Here is a 25,995-nt window from a genome sequence, read left to right as displayed (position 1 = left end):
TTTTGGGGAAGGAAAAATGGAGTAGGTCTTTTAAAGCCAAAAGACCTGGAGATACCGCTGGTTTATATTAGGTAAGCAAAGTCTCTGTGCGTTGTTGATAGGCTGGTGGATTTGTTGGTCAGATAAACAGTGTACTGGTCAGAAAGGCTCTTTGTATGTGTCATGAGTATATATGTATGTGCTTGTCTTGAGAGTGTGGTGTGGAGAGCTGCCCGTGTGCGGGCTAATGTGAACACACACGTTTTCAGTGTACCAGGAGCTACACACGTAGTTAAGCCCAGTTCCACCATACTAAGAGAAAACAACGGTCGCTTCGTGTTTGACTTAAATCACCAGAAGAATACTGTAGTGATCATTTTTAAAAGACAATACATAATTCTGTTTTATTCCAAAGTCTTGTGCAGCCACTGTCTCTCTATGTCGTCCTGAGCTTCATCTGTGGTTTTGGGGCAAATTGTCTGTTTCTTGGAGTCATCTGCTTCTTGAGTCCTTTTAATTAGACTCAGTTTCTGATTACTCAGGGGTGTGGAAATCCACTGGTCTGGATTGGTAGCTTGTTTTCACTGTGACACAGAAACCCAGGCATCAGCACCTTGAAGCTTGGCTGTTATAGCTGTTGACAGGATGACCTGGGATGGTCGCTTTAGATGACATACCTTTAGATGACATACCTTTAGATGACATACCTTTCCAGAGAAGACAGGTGTAACTTAACACTTACTGAGTGTAAGACTGAGTGAATCACGTTCGTCTCTGCCAGTGTTTAGATTTGTATGTGAGAGTAAAGAATAAGTTTTCAGTGGCGTTTGATTCCATTTGCATTGGGCATATTGTAATGATTTCATAGGGAGAAAGTCTGTGAGCTCTGAGGGAATCATTGCATGGCCATTAGTGCTAGTGGGAAAACTTTAGGCTGGAAAACACGAAAGGTTTATGAAACTTTGGGGATAGTATTAACAATGGAGTGTCTGTATTAAGAGAAGGGTATCACAGAGTTTCTGGTTACTCTTCCAGTGAGGTGAATTCCTTGATCATTTGACAGAAAGGTAGGGATTCCCCGTGTTTTATTAAGCAGTGAATCTACTTCAGTGTCTGTATGTTCTGTGGTGACAGTATACCCTACACTGGGGATGTCTTTGTTATTTATTTATTTGGTTATTTTTACGATAAGTCATTTCACAAACAGTATTAAATCAGAGTTGACAAAAGGGGTAGCTTTAGGATCAGAACTGGGCATATTAATTTTTGAGTGATTGCTAAACAAGCATGTAGTTTCCTTTCATCTGAAGAGGGAGTGATGTTGCAAAATTAAGTTTTGAACAAAGGTGGAGAGTGATACACAAAGTGAGCAAAGAAGGATTTCATAAAAAAGGGATTTCAGTTGACAAATTGTTGAATGTTGCTCATAAGTAACAAGAATTGCACGGCATAGGGTGAGTGGAGAAGTGCCACCAAATGCAAACAGGGAGGGTATGTCATAGCAAGATAAGCAGTGTGCTTCTCGTGTGAACAGTGCTGTTAGATTTCTTCTGGAAGGAATGGAGCATAGGGAGGTATTTGGTTAAGAGCAGCTGGGAGTCTAAGGGTCACAATTCTATTGATTGCTTTGAGAACTTGAATGACTGTAGTCTTTTCCATTAGGTTTCTAAAGGAGCAATAGGGGAGTGTTACAAAGGACAGTAAATCTTTCTTCTAATAAAGACTCAGTGTGAGATTTATTCCTGGTAATCACTTCAAGTTTAAGTAAATATTGGAGTAACTGAGGCAGGCTTATGTAAGGATCAATTTGAACTCTCAGTACGGTCAGCACCATGTATTCTGCCTATTCTGTCAGTAAACTCTGTAGCTCAGAGTACAGGTATCTGATGTGACAGTGGGTTAGGAGAGTTCAGTATCCACAAGAAAACAAGGGCATCTAGGGCTGCCATAATTTGGTTTTGTGCACATTTTAAAATATGGGAACCTCTAAATATGTGCTTTCTATACAGCATTTAATTTCACAGTGCTATGTACAAAACAAGCCTCAACCTAGTAAATGAGCCAGAGTAGAGGTCACACTGGGCAAAGGTGTCTTCCTTTTCTAATGGACTTGTCGAAGTTGGTAAAAGTTGGGAGACTGGGAAGATAAGATTATTGGTGTTTCCCACCTCTGATATTCTCTTAGTACTGTGAGGAAGACTAGAAAGGAATTTAGGATAGAAACAGAGAGCCCTGTACCCACTGGGAATTTTAAGGCCTGTTCTTGAACAGAAAGTTAACTTCCTTTGGCCTAGTAACAGCAGAGAATATAATAGGGCATTACTGAGATGCTCAGAGGTGTGTCATTACCACTCTGTTTCTAACTTGGCTTGTTGGACTCCTTTCTCAGTTTTGAAGGGATAGTAACTTTTCTAGTACCTGAGCTCTATGGATACAGCACCACCTTACCCCCAGGGCAGTCTTTGCCATTATCTGTCATAGGAGGAATATTAGACTTTGAGCAAGTTGTTTAATTTGAAGGGACATGTGTTTTCCCCCCTTTTTATTCTTTTAGAGTTCTTTGACAATATTCTGTTGTAATATATCAAAATGATCTATTTTCCAGTCCACTGACATTCATCTCACTAATCTGGCTATTTCTGGTTTTAATCCATTAAAGGGCTGAAAAGACCTTGTAGTGGTCTGCCTCTAGGTGTATACTAAAATATTTCCTAAAGGTTTCTCTGATCTTCTGATTATGTATGATTTTGCTTGCAGTTTTGGGTTTTGGTTCAATCTACTTCGGTAAGAAAGGCTTTCTGGGATGTCCAGAAGCAAACACTTTGCTGTATCCTCAGCTTCTTTAAACTTTCTTCTGGTTTGTGATATTTGATCTGCATTAGGATCCCAACCTGTTTTTTCAAACCATCTTTGACCTTCTGTTGCAGAAACTACTAGTCTCTACAAGCTTGTGAAGTTCTGGCAGCCCTGGCAGTATAGAGTATAGGTATCTGAAACTATCCTACACTCCTCAGAAAACCTTGGTTTCCATGTGAGAAACCCTTGGGGATTCCATGTGAGACCAAAGTTTAAAAACAACAGCATGACCTTCTTTTGAAGAGTAGGGGTAAATCCTTAATGGAAGTTGTGTGATCATCTCTCTTACTATGTGGGTGCTCGGCAACAGGTTAGGGGATAGGCCCGTGATATCTAAGGGAGGAAACTATTAGGGAAACCCATGATGATGAAGAAGGGTGAAGATGGGGTAAAGACTGACCTTTGCAGATGGGGAGTTGGGAAAGAAACACGGCCTTTTCTTTAGCTTTTGCCAGGGAGGCCTTCAAGAAAGTTAGTTTTGAATTATTGAGGCATTTAGATGTTTTGGTGTACCAATTTAAGGAGGTAGATTGTTGCCTGGGGGGTTTTGGCTCCTTTGGTTCTAAGGCATTGCAGAAGTATACACTTGTTGAAATCCTAAGTTCCCCAGAGTAGCTGCTGCAATTATAAATTATCAGCTTGGTGTAATTATACCATATTATTAGACATGTATATGAACTTGGACTGTAGGGAATATACATACACTTGCTTCTTTGAATTGACAGTCCCTCCAACAAATATTAAAAAGGAGAGTCCTTTACCATTTGATAGACAAATGTATGTACAGAGCACCTAGGCAGTTGAGAGAGACCCAGTAGTCTAGTACCCGAAGTCCTTGAATCTGGCCCAAACTTTGACTTTTCTGAGGACTCTCTTAGATAAGACATAGGCGGACTAACAGTGGTATGCAGAATGGATCCCCTCTTTTTGTCACTCAAGAAAGAGGCCCAGTTTCCTCTGCGTGTCTACCTCGAGAAACCAGGTGGTTCTGAGCCAGAATACACACAAACTTGTGAGACAGAACAGAACAAACTCGGAGCTGAAATCAGCTGAATCACCATCAGAAGTTTCCAAAAACCTGCTAAATCTAGGGCCCAATAGGTTCTTAAGTGTCGGTGGTCTGTCAGTTTTAATGGGTGGCTCAATCACGTGATCTCTGTGGGGCCTCCAACCTGTTAAAGAAGGCATAATGACTAATTGAGACCAAAGATTGTGCACTAAGTGAAAAAGTTTTATTGCCAAGCGTGGAACCTGATCCAGCCCAGGGTCCAAGCAGGCTCTCAGAGATGAAGTTCAGGGCAGGAGAAATGGGATAGGTCCTCTAAAGCCCAAAGACCATGAATTATCTTTGTTTCATGTTACAAGAGCCAGATTTTTTAATGCTGTTGATTGGCTGCTGATATTTGGGTTGGTTGGTAAGCACTGGACTGGCTGGAGATAGTCTGTAACATATATATATAGTATGGAATTCTGTCTAGCTGCGTCTCTTTTGTATGTAATATATCTGAGTTAAGGTTGTCACCCACTTGCTGCGTTGGCATCAGCACACTAGGTGGCCATGTCAAGGTTTATTAGAGTTTAGTAGTTGTCTGGATATGAGGGTGTGGGTGTTAGGAGAGAGAAAGGTCTGGGGATGGTTCTGTAGCTATATACTTTGGAAAACTGTCTGCTAGGAAAGAAAGGCAGCTTGAATGGGTCTTAGTCCACTATTAACTCATCTAATGGTGTTATAAGTATCAGTTGATGTTGAGTAAACTACCTCAGAACTTAGTGGCTCGAAACCACATTTATTTTGCTTGAGAATCTGCAGTTGGCAGGCGGCTTGTCGCTGTTGCACTCAGCCTCAGCTGGGGTGGCTCAGAGGCTGGGGCCTACATTAGCTGAAGGTTTATTCACTAATATTTCTGGCAGTTCAGCTGGCTGTCAGCTGAGACGTTAGCTGGGACTCTCAGCTGAAACTCCTACAAGTGGCCTCTCTGTGTGGCCTGGTCAGTTCAAGGTGAGTCCTGAGAGATCCAGATCACCTCCCGAAGGCCCCAGCCCCAGATACCATCACGTTGGAGATTAGGTTTCAACACACAGGTTTGGGAGGGGTACAGACCTTCAGTCTGTAGCATACCCATTTTTCAACTATATCAAAATTATATACCTTAAAATAGCGTGTCTTAATTTCCATAAAAGAACACCTTGCTAAAAATAAAACGTCATTACTGAGATTTTCCAAATGTGGAAAAAAAGGTTTATGAACTACAAATAATGAAATAGGATGGCTTTTCATTTTTTATAGATTTTATTACAGTGCCTGTCACATTTTTGTCATTATGATAGATGTTCTTGAGGATACAAAGACCTTGAGGGTACAAAGACAACCTTTTGAAACAAAAATCCTAAATATTCTGCCCTTGCAGGATAAATGATCTGAATATTATACCTTACGGAGAAATGCTTGTGCGTCTGGATTTTTCCAGTAGCCCAGAGAGCTTTCAGAGAATGAGTTTCTCAAGCTTTGTCCAGATAGGGTAGATTTTATGTGTAGGCTCAGTGGAGGACTTGCTATTTGCAGTAACTCTTCATAGAAGATAATTCGTGCATTTGTACATCTAGAGGGTTTTTTTTATTTTTTAAAGGGAATACAGGTATGTCTTTCATGTGATAATTTAGTTATTCCTAAATGTCTTTCTTTTCTGTTTAATTAAATTAGGTACAGATTATGCTCGTTTTGTAGATATAATTTTGTCTTTTTGTGTGTGTCAAGGTGAAATTGTTTTCAGTTAAGTTTTTAAAACACTCTTCATTATGTTAATTAGTAATTCGAATGAAAAAGCCTGTGCTCCTTTAAAAAATCAAGATAAATGTGTGAAATAAACTTTAGGTAAAAGTTCCAAAGTGTACTTGATAAACATAGATATGTAGGACGCTATGTTATTTTAATGAAGTTCTTGACCTAAGTCATTTGGAAGAGGATGTAGAAGAGCTTCTGCGTTTCCACAAACCCTTTAAAGTGTGTATATGTGTGTGTGTGTGTGTGTGTGTGTGTGTGTGTGTAAATACATAGTTTTCATCAGATTTTCAAAGCAGCCCTTTATCACCGCCATCTCATTCCCCCCAAAGTTGAGAACCATTACTTCATAGTCGTGGTTCTCAGTGCTGTGCAGAGACCAGCAGCATCTGCGTCCCCTGGAAGCTTAGTTCTGGGACCTACTCCAGACCCACGGAATTAGAAACTCTAAAGGTGCCCCCCACATGTGTTTTAACAAGCACTCCAGTGATGAGATACATGCTACAATTTGGGAACTGTGCCTTTGAGGCGATAGAGTAGATACAATCTAACAACTACTAGTTCTGTATATATTGACCCATAATCCTATACTCATCTACATAATCTACACTAATTTTAATTTGCTGATATGATTATAGAACAGAGATATAAGCATGTTCATATGTTGTCTGCATAGCAGTTTTTTGAACACAAATACAACTGGTGTTCATATTTAAGTATATTTGAAAACACTTAGACTTATAAAATGTCAATGACTTTTGGTTTAATATATTTGCACTTTTGATTAAGTCCCTTTTGGTCTATGACAGTGTTTTGGTAAGCGGGGTGGATTACCTTGATCTTAAGACATTTTTAGTCGTAAGTAACAGGAAAACAACTCACTTAGGCTAACTTAAGCAAAAAGAGACATTATTGGGAGGATACAGTTTTGGCACCTAGAGGGGAAAGTGCAGCCAGGGTGAGATAGGACCCAGGAAATCGAAAACTTCAGGAACTAAGACAGTTATGCCCTGACGCCTCCTTGGGCCACTTAGAACCCTCTGTTTCTCAGTGCTATGCTTCCTTCTTTGCAGGGGCTCTGACTTGCTGCCTTCTCAGGAGAGAGGATCTGACTGGTTCATTGGGTCTGGGGGCTGCTCATCATCCAGTCAGTGTGGCCAGTGGGTCAGGGTCACGTGCTGCAAATACAGCCACTGATACTTATCTTCCATGACTGTAGCTATAGGTTGCGTTTTATTGAGGTGGTATAATTTATAGCGTTCTGACGTCCTGTTAAGGTTAAAGTAGGACTGCCCCACTTGCCTTTTGTTTAGTAGTGAGTAGTTTTCTTTTTCCTTACAGTAACTTTCTCCAAAAAAATAAGCCATCACAAATTATTTAGTGAAATTTGTATTGTAGATATGAAGTTGTTTAGTAGAACAATCCCATCATAATTTTGGCTTATTTTTGCACATCTATGGATAGGCTGTGGAAACATGCCTTCAAATTGTAATCAAACCCTGTACACATAAGACAGTATATGTTTAGCTTGTGCTTTTTCCTTTCTACATATTACAGACTTATAAAAAGATATTGGTACGTTTCAGATGTTTATTTTATATACATACTAACCGGGTGTTTGAGGGGGTATTATGTGTAAACAGGTTTTTGGCATTTGCATTGTCAGTAATTTTTGTTCTGCTGCCAATGTTGATAAGAATTTGGCATTATGCCTTTCATTTAAACTTTACATAGCAAGGTAAAACGATCATTTGAATAGAACTTGGACAGGATGATGTAAATGGCAACATGCCATTACAGAAAAAATCTAGGAAATGTGATGCATTAGTCCCTTGCACTGGAAATTTTACTGGGGATACTTAGCAAACTTTTGGCTTGCAGTGGAATAAGAGGGAGGAGCAGTGGAAAAAGGAAAGCTTTTGTTTACTGTAAAACAATGCAGTGATTTAGACAGAGTGATGTTAGAACAGAAGTCTGAACATGACACATCTCGGCAGAGTCCATGGAAATGGCGAGATGTTGGACTCACTCCGTAGCCCTCTTAGAGACCTTCAGGATTCCTGAGACTTCAGTATTTGCAGTAGTTATTGAATTGTGTACTCTGTGCATGGTTTCATAGGCTCTGGGGGTGCGGTGGGGATTAAAAGTTCTTGACCTCATGGAGTTTAATGTTCTAGCTGGGGAAGACCTTAGGAAGTGAAGGGTTAATTGGGTTAACTGTTTATATATGAAAAATGTGGGTCTTTGTTGATGTTTAAATTTGGTAATTCCCAGGGCTCCTTGGCGAAATGACTGCTTCTAGGGCTGGGGCAGGGAACATACAAGATAGGCCTAGAGCATTTTCTAGTGTCAGAAAGTATGGAGGCATGACCCTCCACCCCGCCCCGCGATGTGGCTGTATCAAAGGAACGCAGAAACCCATGGAAACTCCCAGGGCCAAAGCTGGGGCAATATGAGCAGCACAATAAAGCAGTATTGGGGTATAACTCAAAGTATAATATAAGTAAGTCCACACTGACGTATATAACCAAATGATTGAATAAATAGATACATGGAGGAGGACAGACAAATCTCCCATGCCGAATTCCAGATTATTTATGTAGACATTTCAGTGTGAAGAAGGGAGAGTAATTTCCTGGTTTTTCAGTGTAGACTGCACATAGCAGTGACTTCCTTTCAAAGAGTATGGTGTGGAAAGGGGGATAAAAAAGTAACTTTACAGTGGAGAAACCTTACGGACACAACTTTTGCCAGGTCAAGGTTAATATGAACAGTGACAAGTCATGTTGACAGAATATACCCTTGATACGATGTTATGGGAATGGTACCTTTACCTCTGTGGTCTTTCTCCCAACAACCCATAAACCCAGATTAATCATTTGGGAATAAACCCAGCGAATTCAATTGAGGGACACATTCTCCAAAACACCTGACCAGTATTCCTAAAAACTGTCAAGGTCATAAATACCAAGTCTGAGAAACAGTAACAAAGTCTGAGAAACTGTCACAGCCAAGAGAGGCCTAAGGAGACACGATCACTTAATGTAGTACGGAATCCTCAGTGGGATCTTGGAACAGATAAAAGATGTGAAAACTAAGGAAATCTGAATAAAATAGGAACTTTAGTAATAGTGTATCTATTAGTTCATTAAACTGTGACAAATGTACCATATTAACTAAGATAAGATGTTATTAATAGGATAAATAAGGGTGAGTGTATGGGAACGCTATTATCTTTGTAACTTTTCTGTAAATCTAAAATTATTCTAAAATAAAAAATTTACTAAGTTTAGTAATTCCCTATCAAACCAGGAAATATTTCAAAAGTATAAAGTTACAAAGAAGTATTTTCTTATTATAAATTAAAGCTTTTTACAGTTGCAGTCTTCTTTCCTATTTGTACCAGAGGCCTGTGTTTATAAGTGGAGCCTATTTGGGAAACTAAATATCTTTGGCACTTTGCTCTATTAGAGTAGATCATCAGGTATCTGAGTGACTACAGTGTTTAGAGGTTGGAAGGATGCAGAAGACCTGGGATCTTATCCTTATTTACATTGTTGTAGAAATAAGGTTAGTATAATTGGAGGACATTATGTTGACAATACACCGTTTTATTGTGTACGAGAGAGAAGGCTTAACGAGATGTTATTAGGAAAGGGCTCCAATAGGTAGTTGGGCCCTAGGCTAAGCAGCGTGCTTACAGATAGTTGAGGGAGCAAGCCTGATTTGAAGGAAAAGACTTCCTAGTTTACGGGAAGCAAGGAGTGAATTTTGCTTTATTATTTACCTTTTAGTTCGCTCATCCTTATACAAAATCAGATTGTGAGAAAGAATCAGAAAAAGTTTCACATGGAGTTGAAATTTGATAAATGGATACAATGTTGAGGGTCAGTGGTTAGAATAATAGCACTTGAGCTGGGAGGAATATTTTGAATAAAGTCAAAGGCAGAAAAGTCCTGGGCTTATTTGGGGGAAAAAAGAGGATGCCGTTTTTCAGTCTAGGAGTTAATGAGAGAGAAGGCCGGGGTCATTAACAGCCTTCTGAGTGAGGAATCTATAGAAAAAGAGGACGGAGCCTGAATTAAAAATGCTCACCTACTAGGTTCCAGGCTGGGGGAAGCCACAGCGCTCAGCTCTAGTTTCCTTTCCTGTGGGTATTAAAACTCACAAACTTTTAAGGATCAAGCAAGAAGTTGTTTTGGCACATTATAAAATATATAATTACTTAAATGTGAACACTGGAAATGGAAATAGGCAGAGAGATATGTGATACCTGATGTAATCTGGCAACTACGTTAGATGTGGGGTGGTCAGGGGGGGGAGAGATAAGAAAGACGTTTGCTTTCTGGGTGATGGGAAGCATGTGGTGCAGTTTACAGAGCTGGGGGGTCAGAAAGAAGAAGAGCTGGTTTATTAGGGAAGCTGATTAATTCAATTTTGAATAAATGTAATTTGAAGTGCTGGTGAGGTTTCCCAGTGGGTATATGTGGTAGTCAGCTGAAATTAGGCTTGCAGCTTGGGAGAGGAGTAAAGTTAGACATACACATTGAGGCTCATCAGTATTTGCTGAAAACTTACATGAACTTTGTGATTGGCTGAATGTTTGTGTCCCCCCATGTTTCTTTCGCAAGTGTGATGGTATTTGAAGGTGAGGCCTTTGGGAGGTAAATAGGTCATGAAGGTGGAGACTTTACAATTGGGATTAGTGCCCTTAGAAGAAAAGACTCGAGAGATGATACCTCTCTCTCGGCCATGTGAGGACACAGCAAGAAGGTGGCTGTCTGCAAAACAGGAAGAGGGCCCTCACCAGACATTGAATCTGCTAGCACCTTGATCTTGGACTTCCCAGTCTCTAGCACTATGGGAAATAAATACAATGGTATCTCGGTTTTCAAATGTAATCCGTTCCGGAAGATCATTCGAGTTCTGAAATGTTCGAAAACCGAAGCACGGATTCTCCATAGAAAGTAATGCAAAATGGATTAATCCGTTCCAGACCTTTAGAATCAACCCCTAAAACTGCAAATTTAGCATGAATTTTACTATTTAATGATACCATAGAGCCATAAAATTTACAGCGTTCGTAAACCGAAATGTTTGTCAATGGAGACGTTCGAAAACCGAGGTACCACTGTACTGTGTAAACCACCCAGTCTATGGTATTTGTTATATAGCAGCCTGAACTAAAACAGGGTCTTCACCAGGTTGTGAGAAGACCACTTCCTTGCTCTTTAAGATACTTTCAAATGCTTGCAAACGGGGGGATTCATTTTATTAGACATTTTAGAGTAGAAAGAATAATAATGGCTAATATTTACTGAGCACTTGCTGTATACTAGGTACTATTCCAAGGGTTTTATGTTTTTCAGTTTATTTAATCTTTAAAACAACACTGTCACGTGGCTCTCATTATCATTTTTATAGATGAGCTATCTGAGGTACAGAGATATTAAATAATTGTTCAGGGTCTCAAGTTGATAAGTTACAGCACCAGGTTCAAACCCAGGCATTAGGACTCTCAGTGTTTAATATAGAGCTTATAGCTTAACAGTATACTGTGCTGTCTCTTGTGAGTGCCTCTAGAAAAAGAAGGTAAAGGAGAGAAACTTGGGAGTGGCCAGAAAGTGATGTAACTTTTTCCCTACCTGTAGAATAGTGTTCTTCATTGCAACTATCTACTTGAATTTTGTAATAAGGTTTCTTTCTTTTGGTGTTCTGATGTAGAAAATAAATTACTGTGTGGCTACATTTAGATACACTATGTCAATCTCTTGAGCAGCCGTCAGTTATGAAGTGGGTCTGTTTGAATGAAGGTGTTCAGTCGGGAGGAGGTGGTGGCTGGGTCTCCAATAGCACTAGCCAGGATAGCATTTAGTGTAAGCGTCCCTAAGTTATAGTGAATTTACCCTCCTTCTGAATGAAGGAGAATACTTTTATGTGTTTTTATCATCAAATTGGAGAAATGAATTTATGGAAGTTTTGATTTAAGATGTATAGCTGAAATGCTTTCAGGTAGTTTCTTGCAGTAATAGCTCCTACAGCGCGCCTGCTGTGTGTCTGGCCTACCTGCTTTACGTTTATTTCATGCTGAATGTCCTGCTTGGCTTTAGCTGAACCGTGTTTATTTTTTAACATGTGAATTTACACCAGAACTTGATTATTATGCTTGTAGGAAGAGCTTTATTTTAAAGTTAATCTCTGATCACTATAAGGCAGAAATTTACAGTTGTGGCTAGGAGTAATATCTACATTTATTATGTCAAAGTAGGTCATTGTTTTTGTATTGAAAAAGTTAATAAACTTGCACTTGACTTTTAGAAAGCTTATATGTATACTCTTAACCTTGTTTCAGTTTTATTCAGTTAAAAAGTACACTTGTTTGGGGAAAAAGTTTCGCCAAAATCTTCATGTTTGAAATTTGAAAACAAAAAGTATTTACTTAAAAGTTGTTATGAGTGCGCTAGAAAGGTCATTTTTAATTGCTTAACTTGAGAACCAGTTTTGCCTTTGGTGAAATATTTAAGTGTGTGTGTGTGTGTGTGTGTGTGTGTGTATTTGTATTTTTTAGTAAGAATATTTACCTCATAGTGGCAGAACCTGTATATTTTAACACATCATCTGGTATGCTAATTAAATTACCTGTCAGGTACTAAAATGCATTAAGTTAAACTTAGAAGCCCAGTTTGTTTTGCAACATGCATGAAATGAATTGTCTAAAATTCCTTGATTAAATGGCACTGACGCAAGATACGTAGTTAAAAGCAGGTCTAATATGATTGTAGAGGTAAACTATTGTACCCATTGAAAGAGGGAAATTGCTTATCTTTTGGAGAAGGTCCTCCTGCATCCTAGGTTTCTTATCACCATTTTGTGAAGCTGTATCACCAATGATTGTTTAAGTTCCTTTGAAAAGAAGAGTTGACCTTAGAGACTGTTTCATTCTATGTATGATGGTTAAGTTTGGGTTCTGTAATTAGATTATTTGACTTGGAATCTCAACTCTAGAACTTAGTGAATCACCTTCGCAAGTATTTAATGCCTGAACCTCAGTTTCTTCACTTCTAAAATGTAGGTAATGCTACTAACTTCACAGAGTGGTTGGTGGACACTTGCACATAGTGAATACTCAATAAATGTTATCCAGTCTTTTTGTATTTCTTACTAAATTTACATTTTATTAAATGTACTGTTTGTAAAATGGACTTTTACTCTTAATAACATTAAGAAAATATTTTCTTGTCAGTAAATACATTTACATAATTTTAATGGCTGTGTAATATTCCAACATGCTATTTGTCATCCATAACCATTTCACTGCTGTTGTGCACATAGGTTGTAGCTGACATTTTTGCTCATTGCACCATTTTGTAATAATGCTCTTGAATGGTGAGTCTGTGTAGCACTCCTGCTTCAAGCAACAATAACTAAAACACATACATAAAAAAATTGTGTTCAAGTTTTCTGTAGAACTTATATTTCATTTTCATTTCACATTTAGGAGATGAGGTTGAGGTTGTTTCTTGGAGCAGAAAGATCTAAATGGCTGTCATATGCCAGGGATCAGGAAGGGTGTGTGTTAGGTGTTTCTAAAGCACTAGGCCATCTTGTTGGAATTTGTATAGGAATGTTATCCTGAACTTCAGTTTTATTTTACAATGATAATAAAAGTTCAAAGAAAATCCAGAGAAATCTACTCTGTTCAAAGTAGTCTATACAACTTTTGAGTTACAGGAACAGTATAAAATCTGTTTTTGTGGGGTAAAGGAAGACGGGCTGTCTGAATGTGTTTTTTTCTTCCTTTCTCTCAAGCAGTCTCGTTCCAATCAGCAGTGTAATTGGAATGCAACTCCAATCTGGAGGAGGAAGGGGAATTTTTGGCAAGATACTGAGCAGTTGGGAGTTTTATTCAGATGAAGCATAGACAGCCATTCATTATGAGTACAACTCAGTAAGAACAGCAATGGCATTCTATTTCTACAGCTGGGATTTGTACTCTGATGTTACATGGCGTGTTCATATAGATAACTCCTTTCCATCCAGGGAAAGAAATTAGTGACTTAAATGAAATGGTAATATTTATTAACATCTGCACTTCTGCAAATGGTTTCCTTCAGTCACTGCCTCAGAAAAAATATACTAAAGGAGATTTTTCCCAAATTCAAAAACATGTCTTGAGAAAACAACGGGAAAAAAGGTATTTAAGGCATGATATTTGAATTATACCTGATCTGCAAGCTCTAAGGGCAAAGGACTATGTCTCATTTTGTATTGTATCTGCAGAATCTGTCATAGCACGTGACACAAAGTGGGTGCTCAGTAAATGTTGAATGAAAGAGTGAATGACATGAGAAGTGCTCCTTCCTCATTAAGCATCTCAACATGGTCACACCTGCATCTCTGTGAAATAGGAGTTACCAGCACACCCACAAGGCTGTCTTTAGCCTGTTTTGATCATCTCCTCTACCACTTGGAACTTATTCATATATTAGCAACATATTATTTGTTATTTTTAAAAGAAAATTTCAAACGTGACCTGATGAGTATGTTTTAAATAAAGGGAAATGATAAAAACAAGATTTCATAATTACGTCAAAATCACAATTACTTGAGGATTGGTAATTTATCTGTCATATAGTATAAAAAGTCCCTCTTTCAATGAAATTATTTTAGATTATTTTGGAATCTGTTTCATTCATTCAACAAATACTTTTTTGAGTGCCCATCGAATGCCTGGCTCAGTGTGTGATTGGTGCTGGAGATGCAAAGAAGTGAGACAGACATGATTTATGCTGTATGGAGTTTACCGTCTCCATAGTTATAAGCAACATTCTAAGCTTAAACAATTATAATAGAGTGTGATGAGTGCCTGTGATAAGAATGGGCTTCTGTGAAAATACAAGTGGGCGGAGAGTTGAGAGAAACTTGTTCTAAAAGACTTCCTTCCCTTTGAGACCTGAAAGATGAGAAGATGAAGCCTGAGAAAAATGTTTCAGGCAGAGGGAATAGCACGTGAAGGCTGTGGGTGAGAGATGGTGTACGTTTGAGAAAGTAAAAGTTTGGTGTGGCTGGATCTTGAACTTGGGGGCTTAGAGGGAAAGGCTGGTGATGAAAGATGAAGAGTGATAAGCAGGAGCCAGAGCCTGAAGGGCATTTTAAACCGATATAAAGTTTGGGCCAGAACACAAAGTGTGATCAATACGGTGAATGTTTAAATAAAAAAAAAAATTATTACAGTAAAAGACGCATTGCCGTTAACTGGTCTCAAAATACTCCCCCCTTGCTTTGAACACACTTATTCCATTGTTCTTGCCACTTCCTGAAGCAGTTCTGGAAGTCCTCTTTCATGAGTGTTTTTAGTTGTGCTGTCGTGGCTGCCTCTATATCCTGAATCATTTTGACTTTGGGGAAGAGCCAGAATTCTCACGGTGACAGATCCAGTGAATCAGGTGGATGAGGATACACCGTAATGTTTTTATTTGACAGAAATTGCCATATACCAGAAGTGATGTGTGACGTGGAGCCTTTCTGTTGTGATCACAATATAATGAAGGCTGCTGCCAAGTGCCATCCAATGGAAAGGCAGGCATCTTCAATATGGGAAGAGGTGCATCGAACCTTAAGTAACAGTGTGTGACAAGTTTCAACTTGTTCGGTGCAATCAGTCGGGTGTGAGAAGGTGTGTTTTAAAGTCTGCCGTAAATCATCCTTCATTATCGACAATGCTCCATGTCACACATCACTTCTGGCACAGCAATTTCTGTGAAATAAAAACATTACCACGGGTCCTCATACACCTTATTCACCATATCTGGCACCATGCGACTTCCAAATCAAAATGACCATGGAAGGTAAATGTGTTGAATTGATTCAGGACATCGAGGCAGCCACGACAGCACAACTCAAGACACTCATGAAAGAGGACTTCCAGAACTGCTTCAGAAAGTGGCAAGAACAATGGGATAAGTGTGTTTGAAGCGAGGGGGAATGTTTTGAGGGGGATTAATGGCAATATGTCTTTTATTGCAATAAAATTTAAACATTTACCATAGTTTTGGATCGCACCTTGTACCTTGGGAATGTTTTTAGGATGGAGATCAGTAGAGGAGACGAGAGACAAGGTCCCTGAGAAAGTGGTAGGTTGGGCGTGAGATACAACGCATGGATAGAAGAATAGTTTTGAGGAATGTTTTAAGGATGTTTTGGAATGTTGTTAGGAGGAGGAGAAATGGATAGGAGGACTTAATCATAGTTTCAGGAAGACCACTTTGGGTCCAATGTGGAGAACTGACTGGAGGGGTGGAGGCTTGAGGCAGGGGACTGATTGGGAGGCTATTGTAATGACCTAGACAGTTGATGGTGGTCTGGACTGGGGGCGGGGGGGTGGGGAGGGGGCATGGCACAGATAACAGGGAAGTGGAAAGATGAAGGCTATCTCAGAGGCAGTACTGATTAGAATTGGTAATTGCCAGGAGGCAGAAGAGTAGTGAAGGTTGCTGTGGAGGTTTCTGACTGGGGCAGTGGCGTGGAAAGCATTGGTATTATTGAAAGAGAGTAAACTGAAGGAACAGTTTTGGGGGACCGGGAAGATGGAGATTTTACTTTGGGGACATATTTAGTTTGCCTGTGTGGACCTGGCGTTCAGGAGAGAGCAAAGGGTCGGGCTTATACATTTGGGTGTCATAAAAATGGCACAGACCAGGGAGAATGTATGGAAAGCTGCTCTTCAGATTTGTATTTTGAGAGGGAAGAGCTTTGTCAATCTGTTAACTATGAACTTTCTCCCAGAAAAAAGTGTGAGTTCTTTCCCTAGAAAAATACACAGACATGTAACAATTTACAAATAAATCAAAGGCAGGCATCTGCTCCTCGGGTTATAGAGTAAAAGAAGGGGACCTAGGGCAAAACCCTGAAGAACCTCAACTTCTTGGATGGAGCATAGGAACAAAGATCTGGCAAGGAGCACTTAGAATGAGTTCCTGCCTGGTGTGAAACCAGGTGCAGTGGTGTTAAACAGAAACCAAAATAAGAGAAGCGTTCCTAAAGAGGGAGTAGTAGTGAATAGAAGCAGATGCCCTTCAGGGGTCAAGTGTGATAAAGAATGGAAAATGTCCATTGGGTGGATTTAGTAATTAGGTCCCCAGGGCTTTGGAGAAGCAGTATAAGGGCAAGGGTGACAGAGGAAGCCACGTGACAGTGGGAGGTAAAGAGCATGTAGACAGTTCTTTAAAGTAGTTTCGTTATGAAGGAGCAGAGGTAGGATGGTGGCTGGAGGTAGGAGGCAGGGGCGAGGCTTGCGTACGTTTAAATTGCTGATGAGGCTGTTGAGGAGAAGAGAGACAAGGTCCCTGAGAAAGTGGTGGGTTGGTATGCGATCCAGAGCTCAGGCGGAAGGATAGTGTTTGACAGCTGAGTGGACGTGGTAAATGGATGGGAAAAAACGTGTAGCCAAACAGTAAATTTGTAGGTTTAGTTTTGCATATGTTTTCTGTTTCTCTGAAGAATGATGTGAAATCATTTCACGTCTTGCATCCTAGGATGCTGGTTAAATCATGATAACCTCATCATACTGAAGACCATATCGTTTGTATTTATGTGTAAGATAGGGCCTAAGAGTCTCTGACTAGTAAATCAGCGTCTTGTGCTTACTTAATAATTTTATTCATTTACTGATGGCATCTGTCTTTAAAATGATTTTTACTTGAACTTTGAAGTGGTTAGTTATATTGAGACTTATTACCAGAGTTTATAATGTTAAATGAATTTTTACACACTAAACTTCTAATAATTGTAACTAATTGAACAGACAACTTAAACCTGAGTAGAAGTGGGTAGAAATTAATCAAATGTTACTTTCATAGATATTTTATAAATTGAACTACAAATATATGGAAATTGGTGTTTTCCCTTCACTTGTATCAAGTTTGATTTAAAGCAGTTAAGTTTATAACTGTATAAGCAGTAATTTTTAAATTGAAATATAATTCACATGCTATAAAATTCACCTCTTTACAGTGTACAATTCAATGTTTTTAACATATTCACAAGGCTGTGCATCCATCACCATATAAGTAATAATTTAATGCAGGGTAATCCAGAGAATGTGGATTTGGGATATCTAGTTCAATATATTAACTTAAATTTTGGAAGAAATAGTAGATCTATCTTATCGTTGAGCTGATGATTTAGAAGGTAATTTATCTGTCCTGAAAAGTTTCTGTGGAGTTTAGGTGCAGAGTAAATAACAGAATGCTATTTAAAAAAAACCCAAACTCATACAAATCAAGAAGGCTTTATATTATTTATGATCTTCATCAGTATAAAATTATTTTATCCCTCAAATATATATATCAACCCGAATTTACATATTTCCTCCTTGCCCCTAAGCTACTCTGAGAACAGATCTTGCTGGAAGATAGGAATTGGGTCCTTATGAGAATACCAGACATATAAACTTTCTTGCCCTCAGCTGTTACTGCTGATCATTGCTAAAGTTACAAACACAGGTTGAGCTGTCTTCTGCTAGTGTTTAATGAAAGTTTATGATCATAATTCATACCTTGCTGTGGTTGGTGTTTAATTATTATTCACTAGTGTTTTCAATATGAAACTTTTGACAATGCAGTCCTACCATTTTATTTTAATTCTTCCCATGTATTTTTTGTTTCCTTTACAGTACTCTGTGCAAAAAACTTGGTGAAAAAGGATTTTTTCCGTAAGTAAATTAACTTTAAATCTTGTATGTTGTGTGTAAACTTTTTGGATAACATTTTCAGAATTGTCTGCTTTAGGGATTTCTCTATTCAGAAATATACTCAATGTTATTTTATGAATGCTTTGGTTCAGAGCCTTTTGGCATCGCATTTTTGAGAGAGGATTTTATGCTCTTTTAGCCTTAGCCCAGTTCCCTTTACCCACCCCTCCCACATAGTTCTGTGAAATGTATGTATGTGCAGGTGTGTATATGCGGATATGTGTAATGTATACTGAACGTGTGCATACTGCTAGATCTCTAGGAAAGGTTTGAGATTATTTTGTAAACACTTTTTTTCCCCCGTAACATTTTGTAGGAAATTTTACCCATGCATTCAAGATTCCTTGGAAGGGAGAGAAGTCATTCAGCTTGTTTGGAATTTCCAGAGTGTAGGAAAGTAATCTCTGCCACATTTGATCGTAGATGCTCTTAAGTCTCAGACTCCAAAGTAGATATTTGGTTCCCATATTTGCTGTCTCTTGTGCCGATTTGTTGTGAAATTTTTTGTGGCTTTGTTTAGGATTAAGTTTTGTGAGGGAGGATTGGACAGAACCCCTTGCATGTGTTTACCCTGTAATATACTTCTCAATAGCTTTAAGTTATTGGGTAAAAAATGATACAATTTTTAGTAAAAAACTCTTAAGCCAACAAAATTTTATATGTCAAATATTTGAAGTTAGAAATAGAGTATATTCATTAGATTTTTAAATGCAAGTCTTACAAGCCAGCAAAACTGGCTATGAGTGCTAATTTAATATGAGTAGGTAATTCTCAAGGGTTTGGTTAAAAGACATAATAAGCTCTTGATATATTTTTAAATCATACTTAACTCATTCCACTTGAAATTGTATTACTTCCAATCTGTTTAGAGTAGAACCTGAATTAAAGTTTATAAAATAACATCTTATAAAACTATATAATTAAAATTTTTTATATCTGTGCTTATATGGGAAAGCAATTAGCATGATTTGGGACATAGTTAAGAAGGAAGTTATAAGCAGCCTCCAATTTATGTACCACGTGGCCTCTACCCCAGTTTTTGTACCCAGTGGCCACTCTGTGCTGCCACCAATTAATGTTATCTTCACAAGCTGCTGCTGAACTGCCCACCTCATCTCTGTTGCTAATAACCAGTATGTATTCTTTTTACCCTTAGGTTGATCTGAGGTAAGATTTAACCTAGTAAGACTGCAAATTGGCAGGATTGGATAGGCTACTGACAAGGAGAAAAGCGAGAGAAGTGAGGAATGCACACTCTTACAGATGCTTCTCTCCTAAGACATCTGCTCTAGTTTTAAAGATAAAATCTTCAGTTTTGTCTCCCCGCCTTCCTCCCCAAATTCTTTGCCTTTCTCCAGAGTCCCAAGACCCAGCTCCTCCAATAAAGTATCCAGATATCCCTGTCTCAGTTTTCCTAGGAAATCTAGAGGGATCTGACTTTAATTCTTTGTAAACCTCTGAGAGGAGGTTATTACCACTTATATGTTCTTTATCTGTCCTTAAGTTGCATGTAAAAAATAAGAAGGAAAGAAGGATTTATTTCCCTTTTCCCTTATGAAGCAGTAAAAATTGATAAAATTATTTAAGAGTTGTGAGCTTGCTTCAGGGATAAGAAAATTGGGGGAAACTGTGTGATTATCTTTAAAACCCAGGGTGGAAGAAACACTGAGGGCCCTGGAAAGGGAAACAGGAAAGCCAATCCTGAGGCCTTCAGAGGGGACTCAGAATAATCCCCCAGGTTCACATTGGTGAAGGTTCTCCCGCTGTGGCAGACTTAGCATTTATTTTCCATCTGCTTATGAGTTAAGGGTTGCTCACATTAATTTCAGAGAAAGAATTAAATAATGGTTCCTAAATCTCTTAATTAAGTTTGAGTGCGAATGTGTTTATTGATAAGAATGCAGTTACCATTGATACTGAAATATACGGGGGGTGCCAAAAAGTGTATACACGTGGGCACTTGGTCAGTGTCGCTCAAGCAGTAGTTCGCCATGATCAGAAGTGTCTGGACGCTGATGGTAACCACTTTGAGCACCTCTTGTCATTGCAGAAGTCAAACGTGACTTATATTCATCTTGTGTTATGGGTATATATTGAGTATTATAATTTTAATACAGTTTTCCTTTCTTAAAATGTGTATACATTTTTTTGGCACCCTCTGTAGTTAAGGTTTTGCTTGTAATTCAGTTTAAATTGTGTTGAATGAGAATGAGAAAAGTAAATTTTAATATTAAGCACGATTATATGCTGATGAAATAGATACATATATTTTTTTAACTATAGGAAACACTGCATAGCTATGTATTGTCTTTTGCAGAGTAACTTATAAAATATGAGATAGTACTGTTAATTCCAGGATATCTACCCTTTCTGAGAAAAGGTTTTGCTCAGTCATTTTTCAAAGAACTGCTTTCAAGCTTATTGGCTTTTAAAAATAAGTACTTCCTCCTTTCCCCAAAATTTTAGCAGGAAAATTTTCAAGTATATAGGAACATGTAAAGAATTTTATAGTGAGTACCCACTATCTAGATTTTACCATTAACTTTATCACATATCTATTCATTTATCCATTATCTGTGTTTTTTAAAGAATGTTGTCATTAGTATCAAATTTTTTCTCTTTTATGCAACATTGAAATTAAAGATTTGTGTGTAAGGTACTGTGTTAAGGTGTTATATAGGGGTCTTGCATTGAATTCAGTAAGAACCAAGATGGTGGGTTGAATCTCCCCCCTGCCCCCCGAATCAAAAATAAACGTTTCTTTTCTCTGGTAACTCACTTTTAAGTTGACATTTTTGTTTCATTATTTTTATATCAAGTGCACTTGTGTAGTGAGAAAATTCTTGAGCTTTAGGTGTTTTATATGACTCAGAAATGATGGGGAGAATTGAAGTTTAAAAAAATACAGAAAATACTTTAGCCATTTTATATTACCACTAGAGGTCTCACTAACTTCAGAAAAGTTGATAGCTTTTGACCACATTAGAATAACTTGGCCCTCAAGTTAAATTTTTGTAGAAAATATAATCAGGTAGGTTGAAACTTAGGCATTTTTTGGTTAGGGTATAGAGCTTGTATTTTGTTTTATTTAACAGAAGAGAAACATAGGAAGACAGGACTTAGACATTCATACTTAATTAAGAATTTGGAAGCCACGCCAAATTTTGTGTGGAAAAAGTTGTTTTCTTAGTCCTTAATTCTTTAACTAGTTAAGCAACTTCCGAAGGGAAAGCTAGAAATGTGATTTTTGTTTGTTTTTGCTTACAAACATACATTTATATGTTTATTTGTTTAGAAAGTAGACTCAAAAGAACAAGGTAGAGTGGATTTCTCCCAGAAGAAAATAATTAACATTATTGAAGGTAGAGGGAAAAGTATTCTTCTGTTAAACACATTACTGGTTGTTAGGTATTATGGAAATAATACAAATAACGCTAAACTTCAAGAACAGTATAAACAGATTGATACCCTAACCTACCAAGTTTCTTCTTAAATACTTAATATTCTTAAATTTTGGTCTTATTTTTTTGAAGTTGACGGATCACAGAATCGTGGAATTGGAGCTCACTAGGTGACTCGTTGTGCTGTTCTTCATGCGACGTACTGTCTAAAGCTTACAACAGTTTCGGAGATGGGCTCTGTGCCTCTACTCTTTCCTTCTCCCAGTTCATCCTGAATACCACTAATGGAAAAATAGGAAAATGTATTTACAGCCATGCTTCAGAACCTAAAGTGGCTCCCTGTTAGCTCCCCCAGTCACTCTAAGACTTTATTTTCTGACTTTCAAGCCTCTCTCACTGGATCAGTCTTACCTCTCCAGCAGCATTTACTTTTACACCTTAGCACAAACCCTTTGGTTAGAGTCCTCAAACCCTTCAGATATTGTCATACCCTCCTTGATGCTCTTCCTGCTTCTTTAAAGCCCCAATGAGTCCCATCCCCTCAAAAAGAAAAAAAAAAGAAGCAGCAGCAGCCTTTTTTTACTGTTCATACTCAAATTGTCCTGTTTTTCTGCGCTCTTACTTGTGCAAACTGTTGAATCGCATGGCAAATGAGAGGTACCATAGTACAACGTAGCAGTTCAGACCATGAAATTGAGAACCAGACTGTGTGTGCTTGGGTTTAGAATCTAAACTTGAGACGCTGGCTCTTCCACTTACACTGTGTGATGCTGGGCTAGTTAATAAACCTTTTATGCTTCAGTTTCCTCATCAATAAAATAGAGGTAATATTATTATGTAGGGTTATTGTGAGGATTAAGAGATTTAATATATGTAAAACATTCATAGTATTACAAATCAGTACAAACACTTGTTTATTCTCAGGTCTTTTTTGTTTTTTGTTTTTGTATATTTGTATAGCATTCTTATTTCCCCAATTAGATATGAAGCTCTTTTAAAGCAGGGTATTTATTAGATTTTTTGTTTCAATTTCTCATCACTCATGGTAGTTATTCAGTAAAACTTTTTGGCTGATTTAATTATAGCCCATGTTCCTGTGTGAAAACCTTTAGTAAGCTCTTTCTTTAAATGAGCTACTAAGGGAGACTGTGGAAAAGTTTTAAGAGAGCCGGGAATGTTTTAAGCATTCTCCTTCTTAGGGTCAAAGGGCTGGTAAAGAGCAATAAAAACATCCACATTTGGGGTAACCTCTAGACTTTGGTAGTTTAAGCTGAGAATGTTTTGAGACAGAAACAAGAAAAAAATATAGTTTTTGGTATTTAATGTAGAATTAACTTTAAATGAACCACTTTTCTTTTATAGCGAAATGTTAAACTTTTATAAGGAATGAAATAATCTTTTGTTTTGCAGCGAACCAGTAATCTTTATATAATTAGTCTTGTATCTTCCATGTCAAAATATTCTTTAATTATAAAAAAAAATCTTCCCCTTTTCTCACAGGACTTCCTGACCCATTTGCTAAGGTGGTGGTTGATGGATCTGGGCAATGCCATTCTACAGATACTGTGAAGAATACACTCGATCCAAAATGGAATCAGCATTATGACCTGTAGGTTTAAATGGTTGATCTGAAATGAAACATAGAATCAGTATTATTTGATACAGTCTTTGAAAGCAGTCACTGAAATGATCTGAGTTTGAGCTGGGTATAATTTGGTCTTCACAGAGGGATATAAAAGTTAGTGGGAGAGGACTTTGGCTGATTGATAACTGGTTTTGGAAGATGAGGTACCCTTCATAATAAGCCTACGAAGAACAAAATGTATATACAGTATAAAGCAGTTCCTTCTCTCACCCTTTTTCATTAAATAAAGGTATTCATTTCCTGTAGGCCAATTGTAAGTATAAAACAAGAAATCATAATTGGGGTGCCCGCATAGGCAGTTTTTTTGCTTCTAAATGGATGGTTTCTTTCTTCTAAATTTTATTTTAATCATAGTAATATATGTACCTTTTAAAATAGGCAAGTGATGCTCTTAAGGCTTTTAATGGGAAAATGCAGTTATCTGTTCCATTCTTATTCCTCATTCCCTTTCTCAAGGGAACTGCTTTCAATAACTTTGGCTGTTTATTCTGGTATTCTGTTTCTAGATATCATGCTCAGTTTATGACATCTCGATATATAAATATAAACAAATAAATAATAATAGTTGTTTAGCTTTGGTATTATTTTAAAATTTCCTACCATAGAAGATGACTTAGCTTTTACAACTGGTATCTGTCATCCTCACTCCTACAATACCCGCATGCCCCTTCCTTTCTCCCAGCATTCCTATGTAGTTATTTGAACCTTTTTGGTTAAATCGTTGTTTCATTTTTATATTATTATGATCATGTAAATATTCATAACTGAGTCACCTGGTGTGCAATGATTACCTTTCCTTTCTTGACAACTTTTATTTTTCTGTAGTTACTATCTTACTTTACCATTCATTAGTTTAATTTTTTTTTATCTAGTTCGTTCATTCATTCACGAACTCTGCTATAGCACTGTGTCCTTTGCGTATGTTCAGCCTCATGAGATACTCCGCTGGCTTTGTTTTCCTCTTGGAGCTATTCCCTCTGGAGCCTCTGTCCTTTTGCTCTAGTCTGGTCTGGTTTTTTGGTGGTTCTCTAAGGTCTGCTGCACAGTTGTGGACCTGGAACTTGCCTTTATCATTATGTTGGGAATTTCCTTTCTCTCCTTTGGTTCCAGTGACTTCCTACTTTTTTGTTTACTTCCCTGTTTTGGTGAAGTCTGTCTTTCATGAAGTCTGTCTATCTTTGTACTCAGCTTGAGGAAGAGTACAAAAATGTGGAAAGTTACTTTGAGATCTTGTCTGAAAATGTATTTTGTCTTGTTACTTGATTGATAGTTTGCCTGAGTATAGATTTTCAGGTGAGACATCACTTCTTCCAAATTTTGAATACATTGCTCCATTATTTTCTAGGTCTAGATCAGCATTACTGAATAGAAATATAATGTGAGCCACAAATGGCAGCTTATCTGTAATTTTAAATTTTCTAGTAGCCACATTCAAAAGAGTAAAAAGAAACAGATGAAATTAAGCTTAATAATATATTTTATTTAATTCAATATATCTAAAATATTTTTATTTCAGCACGCAATCAATATCAAATAATTATTGAATTATGTTATACACACATACACGTATGGGTGTGTATTTCTTTTTTTAACTCAAGTCTTTGAAGTCAGGTTTATTTTGTACTTACAGAGTACCTCAATTTGACCTACCTACATTTTAAGTACCCAATAGCCCCCTATGGCCAGTGGCTACCATTTTGGACAGTGCAGGTTTAGAGTTTTGCTGATGCCATCCTGATTTTGGTCATTCGTGATTATTGTTTTCCACCACAAGATTTCAGGGTATTCTCTTTATGGCTGATGTTAAATTGTTTTGTGATGGATTTGGTATGTTTGATACATAGTGCTGGATAATGGGACCTTTTAATCTAGATACTTAAACTCTTCGGTTATGGGGAAATTTTCTATTTAGTTATCTATACATGATTTCCTCTCTTCCAATTTCTTTCTCTCTTTTTCCTTTTCTGGAACTCCTGTTATTTGGATGTTATCCCTCCTAAATTGGTCATCATTTAGTTGTCCTTTCTTTTATTCTCCTATATTTTACCCTAATTTTTTAAAAACATGTTTTTAATAAAAAACATTGGTTTTAGTAAAAAAAAAAAATTAAAACCTATGATGAAATTTCTGGGCTGTTTCCTCAACTTTGTTTTCCAGTATTCCTATTGTAATTTTTGCCCTCATATTTTTAACTTCCAGTATCATTTTACTTTCTGACTATCCTCTTTTCATAACTTCCTCTTATTTCTCGAATGCAATATCTTCTCTGATGAGAGAAGTGTTATAATTGTAGTTTTCTTCTGTTACTTGTATTGCTTCTCTTTTCTTAGAGTTCTTTTTTTCCTGTTAGTTTGGTTTGGGTTTCTGCCGTTTTATATTAAAGAGGAGCCACTTAAATGTGGATTCGAAACTCTGTGCCCAGCTGGTTAACTCTAGGGTAAGCAGGTGTAACTATGACATTTTCATTGCACATAATTCTCCTGTCTCCTGCCTGGGGGCTATATTCCTAGATGCTTGTATTCTTGGAGCTGAACAGTATAGGACGCTGGGAGGTCTCTCCATTCACTAGAGTAACCTCTTCTTA

At 37.7% G+C, this 25,995-nt stretch overlaps 1 protein-coding gene across 3 annotated transcripts in view; it reads left to right on the top strand.

The window, feature by feature from the left end:
• Nucleotides 1–25,995, top strand: part of SMURF2 (SMAD specific E3 ubiquitin protein ligase 2) — a 90,971-nt gene that overhangs the window by 28,008 nt on the left and 36,968 nt on the right. For all 3 annotated transcript variants that reach the window (XR_012492016.1, XM_074319449.1, XM_074319450.1), the window contains exons 2-3: nt 18,288–18,326; nt 23,267–23,375. Coding sequence is in view for 2 of the 3 variants with exons in the window: in XM_074319449.1 (XP_074175550.1) it covers nt 18,288–18,326; nt 23,267–23,375 (148 nt within the window). In the remaining variant the exon portion in view is untranslated. The remainder of the gene's footprint in view (nt 1–18,287; nt 18,327–23,266; nt 23,376–25,995) is intronic.

Source organism: Rhinolophus sinicus, linkage group LG15 (assembly GCF_036562045.2).
Source record: "Rhinolophus sinicus isolate RSC01 linkage group LG15, ASM3656204v1, whole genome shotgun sequence".
In the NCBI taxonomy this organism is placed as follows: domain Eukaryota; kingdom Metazoa; phylum Chordata; class Mammalia; order Chiroptera; family Rhinolophidae; genus Rhinolophus; species Rhinolophus sinicus.
The sequence above is the reverse complement of the archived record's forward strand: the minus strand, read 5'-3'. Positions and strand labels throughout refer to the sequence as shown.